The 6,356-nt window shown below is 33.3% G+C and overlaps 1 protein-coding gene across 1 annotated transcript; it reads right to left on the bottom strand.

The window, feature by feature from the left end:
- Positions 1–598: 598 nt before the first annotated feature.
- Positions 599–6,144, bottom strand: LOC134241986 (uncharacterized; the record flags this gene model as incomplete). Its single annotated transcript, XM_062724000.1, has 6 exons — positions 3,755–6,144; positions 3,537–3,670; positions 3,036–3,267; positions 2,569–2,941; positions 953–2,101; positions 599–708 (listed from the first exon to the last, which is right to left on the bottom strand). Coding segments are annotated over exons 1-6 (4,388 nt in total), but the record flags the coding sequence as incomplete, so codon positions are not given.
- Between the last annotated feature and the right edge of the window lie 212 nt (positions 6,145–6,356).

Here is a 6,356-nt window from a genome sequence, read left to right as displayed (position 1 = left end):
AATGGTCACTAAGGGGAATATTCAATAAACACAATGAATACATTAAGGAAAACAAGAGGTCTGGGGGCTACATCGCTCACTTGAATAACTGGCTAGGTCAAAGCAAATGTCAGGGGAAAGGGTGGGTTGGAACATAATTAAATCTATACTTCCTAAGAGAGCTTTTGAATTAATATGATACATAAAGGCATTAGTGGCTTCTCTAATTTAAAGAATTCATGCATTTTCATTATATAATCATCAGAGCCCCGTCCTACCACCAGAACCCCTCACCTGGGGGCCATGTAATACTCAATTTTGGAAGAGATTTTCTTGCTCATCATAACTATGTACTTGGTTAGTTTGTTTAATATCCAGGAGAAGAGAAGAAAATTTCAAAGAAATAATGCATTTTCACTATATAATCTATAAAGCCCCCTAAGCACTAATCCCCTTCACCCTGGGACCATGAAATTCACAATTTTGGAAGAGACAGTCTTATTCAACATAATTATGTATTTGGTTAAATTATTTAATGCTCAGGTGTAATGAAGATTTTCAAAAAATAATGAATTTTCACTGTGTAATCTATATAGTCCCGCCCTCAACAATTACATACCCAAAACCATCATACTGGTAGTAATAATATTCTCCATCTCTCTTTGTTGCAAGCAGTCCTATTTTAGATTCGTATACATGATATTCAGTTGACCCTCTTTGAGAATGTTTCTGAAAAAAAAAATGAAATAATACAAATTATTTCAAATGAAAAAATTATCCAAAAAATTATAATGAAATAATTTTCAGAAAAATTTCAACCTTAAATTAAAAGACAATGTGTGTTAATTATATTATAAAAAATGCTTTTTTTGTTTTATTCAAACTTGAAACACGTTTCAAGAAGATGGGGAAATAGACTATATAAGAGAAAAGGCTACGAGGTTTTCGAAAACAATTTTTTCAATACATCTACCTGTTTCAATATTCGACCAAATGAATCTGTAGAGTAAATTTCCATATTGTATCTGCATATTTTCCTTCTAATATGCCCAAAACCGCTGTAGTGAAGTGTGCAGTTGTTAGATGTTGTATTAAAACGTGATAACCGGTTGTCCTCGTTAAAATCCAGGGAAAAATTTCCTTTCTTTATCAAGTTGCCATTCCTATCATATTCAATATCTAAGTCATCGATAGAAATGTACTGGTTTAATTCATTTCGTTGATAATTGTCTGTTTTTCCATTTTGCGAGACAGTGACACGATTTTTACATTGATCGTACACAATGCTTGTCGTTAAATTCATTGGATTCTTGATGAACACTAATTGTCCAGTTAAGTCATAAGAAAATGACCAATTTCCTTGTGTCGTTGTCATTGAAGACAGTCTTCCTTTCCGGTCGTAGCTATATTGGAATTTAGAAGAGATTGTCCCATTTGGGTAATAATTTGATAATGTTCTAAGCAATTTTTTCCTTTCATAGTATGTGAAAACCGTTTTCGCATTGTTACCAAGAGTCTTTTGTTTAATCATCCCATTGGTATCGTACGTCATTCTTATTAGCATCTGATCATCTGCCCTGTTTGTTACATACATAATCTGTCCATAATCATTATACGAATAATCAATGTCATACGGCTCTCCAGAGATCCTTAACCTTTTCAGAAGATTTTGATTATCGTATGTTTGATGAATTGTGTCTTCTTCAGACCTTAATTCTGCGATGCGTCCATTTTCATTATAAGAAAGTGAGGTAGATGTATCTTGATTTTGTACGGATATTATCCGACCAATTTCATTATATTGAAAATGAAGGAAACCTCTATCCTCTGTATAGCGAAATGCTAGTTTCTCTGTTTCATCGAAGTGGTAAGCCATTTTTCGTCCACTTTGATCCTTATGAACTAACGATTTGTTAGCATAGACGAAAGTTTCATTGGATTTGTCTGGATACGTCATCATGAATACATAACCTCTAAAGGATCGTACGATATAGTATGCATTCAAATCAGCATCAGCGTAGCTCACAATATTTCCATTCTCATCCTCTTGAAAGAAAACACTATTTCCATTGCCATCTTGTATTTCGTGAATATTATCATACGAAATTCTACGTTCAATAATCTAAAATAAAATATGTGAATAAGACTGCAGTTTCAATATTGTACACTTTTAGAGGTATTTTGTATCTTAATCATTTTTTTTATTATTTTTTTTTTATTTTTACCAGATTTATATAGCACTTTTTTCATAGACATGTTCAAGAGTGCTTTACAACAAACAAGATATAGCAATACAATACAGTGATGAAATTAAAAACAATAACTCTAACTAAGACTAACATAGACAAATATATATATTCAAAATTCATTTCAAAAAATTCAAAAAATTCATTTAACACCATCACGAAGCCGAATTTGTAACAGCGCTGATAAAAATTCCCATTAAACATTATTATGAAATATCGTTACCAACTGACTAGAATGATGCACATCTATATATTGTATATCTATGTTGAGTTTTGCACTATACATTGTATATTGTATATTGTAAATCGAAGATAAAATGAAGACATGGATTAAAGTTCTTACCAAATCCCCTTCAATGATTTCATCTGTATCTTTATGACGTTGAAATTTACGAATAGGAAAGAAGTTCTTTTTTAAGCCAGCTATATGACCTTGAGTTGTTATCCAGTACGATTCTGTACTATTTTGTGGCATGGTCCAAGCATCAATTCTTCCATTCAAGTAATCATTGTATACTGTACGAGAAATGAGCCGTTCATTTACATACTTGTCCACTGAATTCAAACGGCCGTCACTCGAATATCGTATTGCGTAAAATAACCCAGAACTTTCAGTGATTCTTATTAAATGACCTTTTTCGTTGTATAGATAGGATGTAACATGTCTCCCACATTTTACAGTAGAAAGGAAGTTTTTCTCTGTGTAGGAGTACAAACTGAAAAAGAAATGTAAAATTATTGTATAAATAAACATGTACTAGTAATGTTGTAAAGAGAAATTAATTTGAAAGTATGGTTTAAAATACTTACCAAGTTCCAAAATTTCCTGATTGTTCCCTCCTATTTATTGCTTCAATTTTTGAATTCTCATTATAAGTAAAATCCAACGTATTTCCACCATATGTGATTCTTGTTAAAGTCCGTAGGTTGTCATAGAAAAGATTTATCTTAACATTTTGCCTCACTATAGAAGAAACGTTTCCAGTTGTGACATTAAAACGATACACATCTTTAGTTTTTGGATCCAAAAAAGAAACCAAATCTAGTAAAGAAAACATGACTGTTTCGATGAAAATGGAATTTATTTTAATATGGTTAATTAATAAAAGGACAATATTTTAATTTCATAACACACTTTCTTTACAATTTGACATATTAATTCATCTATTTCGATACTTTTTATAGAAATTGTTTGATCGAAAACTAAAATAATCTTAGATTGTATAAATAGGCAGTATTGTAAACCAAAATGCGTTGATATTTCAAACGAAATCAATATAGAAATTCAATCTTTATGAAACTTAAGTAAACCTTCACTAATCATGGTAAGATTTCCTATATCTTCATTGGAATATATCCCATATGTATATGCCGTAAATACAATTTCTTCTCTTTTCCAGTTCAAAAGTGCCACCACCTCATCCATACCTTCCAGATAGCATTCCCTGCATTGAAAATAAATTAATATTACTCAGAGGAAAAAAAAATACCCAAAAGAAAGTTTTGATTCAAAAAACTTTTTGACTCACCAAATTGGGGCTATCCATCCTATTCCAAAAGCACCATCGACACCTCTTAAACCTATTTTACGAGGGTAGGCACGAACGGTATCTAATAAAGTTTTCCCTACTGATCCAAAATTTGCAAAGTCGGAAAATTCAGCCATGTAATGCTTTTCGCCGACACCATCTGCAATATCGATAATTTGCTGCATGATTTCATTGAATGAAAGTTGCTGCTGCTCTACCAAAGACATTTCATTTCTGATTTCGGACACCTTGTTTTGCAGTGAAAACCATGATTTTCCCACAAGTTGAATAAAATTTTCCCACACCCGATCCCAATCACTTCTATCATAATATTTAGGTCTTAAAGTGTTTTTCATATTCAGGTACGAATGTGTTGATCCATCTGTTTCAAGAATCTTTGCAAGGGTAATTTGGACTCCTGTACTCTCAGACTTTACTTTAATGGATAACCGACCGGTCTCTGAAGGTGAAAGTATTCCTCCAGGCCCGTCTGATGATCCCCCAATTACTGTAATACTATTAGTCCAGCGGTTGCTTTGTTTGTTGTTTACTAACATTAGCTGGCCATTTCCTTCTGCTCGTATTCGAAATATCTGAGAAGTAGCATCAGTTTGACCTACATTTTCATAATCTATCTTTATTTCTCCTATCTCATCAACTTGTAGTGGACCAGGCACTGATATTTTAGTTACAACCTTTCCAGCTATTCCTTTAACAACAGTCAAAGCAATCGGTAGTGAGACTGTCTGTTTTGATTCACCGTCAGTTAAATTCAATCTGTAGCTTGAGTTGATTTGTAAAGTTCTTGAGTCAAATGTGGCCGCCACCATAGAGGACGAAAACCAGTATTGTTTTTGACACTGAAGTTGGAAAGTTTCGTTGTAAAGAAAAGCCGTAAAGTCCTCTGGGAGAAGGGTGCCATATATTTTTAGGGTCACGTTCCCTAGCAATGCTACATATTTTGGATAAAAGTTTAAAATTTCAAATTTTGCAATTTTAGCTTCTAACGTAATCGAAGTGGATGCATTTTGGAGATCAGATTCGTGTGATTTCACTAAAATGTAGTAATCTCCTTCTCGTGTATTCTGAATCGATATTTCTTGACTGGTTAGATACGGGTCAAGGACTGTGCTGTCAAAATTATAGTCACTTGGCGCAGATCCAAGTTTTATAAAAACTTCGTGAAATATGACACTCATCTGGCTTCTAGTTTTGACAAGAAGGGAACGATCTGCAGGTACGTCTGGTATGCGTATAACCATTGATTCGCCAGGGGCAATATTAAATGTTAGATTCTCCCCTAGAGCACATAGAGGAAATGTTATATTCGTACTGTTTATGGAAACTGCAATGTTGTTTTTCGGATTATAGTCTTCTAAATTTGTTCTTACTTTAACGATTGTTCTGTATGATCTTGCAGCCAGAGGAGGAAGTTGAGCTGTGTATGTATTAATTATCCCATGAGAAACATTTTTCTTTGATTTTATAGCAAACGATTTACATTGTGTTTCACCGAACTGATAATCACTTATATCCCATTGTAGGTCCTGGGAAAAATACACATTGTCACATTTGTATCCTCGTGCAGTTTCAGCGCCATCATTATAAACTGACCAACTTAAAGTGATATTCTTTCCATAGTCTACTTCCACTGGTGCAGTTACATTTGATACAGCAATATCGGTCCTGAGATTTTTTTGTATGATAAGAAATGTTATAGCAATATTGTCATCTTCATTTATTTCAATAATTTCGGTTCGAGAATCCACTTGAATTACCAAGGAATAATCCTGCGTTTCATGTATAAAAGGAAGATCTATCTTTGCCTCAGTAGATATTGTGCCGTTTGCCAAAATAGGTTCATCTACTCTGAGTGTTTTAATTTTCCTTTCAAACATATCATAGTTGACATCTTTACTTAGATAAATGGCGACGAAAAATCTTTTATTTATGTCACAAGTACCATTGTTTGTTATATTTAAACGTAATTTCATTGGCTCACCTCCGTTTTGGGGATTAATTCTGGACAAAATTTGTGCGTTCAAATTTACACATGGCTTTCTTGGAGGAACATAAAATACATGTTCTAACGAGGATATGGCGTTATCAATCTCAAAGGTTTGGTTTTCTGATAAAGTTTGAATTTCATAATCCGGGTACACATAGAAGAATGTTTCATTTCCTTCAAACTCCTGAGGGACTGTTACTGTAGTATTTACGGTATAGACCTCGGATGGGGGTAGTTCTCCAATGTGTGTAAGTAAAGCTATATTGTGAAGGTTTCGCAAGCTTTCAGTAGTAGAGTTTGGGTTAATAGAAACAAAAATAGCGTCATACCATGAGGATTTTTCGGTAGATTGTCCACCAATATTAGAAACGTTGTACGACATGCAGACATAATTGTCATCCTCCATTGAACAAATCTTTGTTGAAATTATAGTGGCTATAAGATTTGCTCTAGGAATACCAGTAAATTTGTATGTGTGATTGTCTTCTTTCCAGTTGTTTGCTTCGCCATTTATTTCTTCTATATTTTCCTCGTAGTCAATGACAACATAAAATTGCAATTCACCATTTATTGACGAAGGTATTAATATTGTTT

Source organism: Saccostrea cucullata, unplaced genomic scaffold, assembly GCF_032062105.1.
Source record: "Saccostrea cucullata isolate Sc308-1 unplaced genomic scaffold, CSIRO_AGI_Scuc_v1 ctg22307, whole genome shotgun sequence".
In the NCBI taxonomy this organism is placed as follows: Eukaryota; Metazoa; Mollusca; class Bivalvia; order Ostreida; family Ostreidae; genus Saccostrea; species Saccostrea cuccullata.
This window is presented reverse-complemented; position numbering and strand designations above follow the sequence as displayed.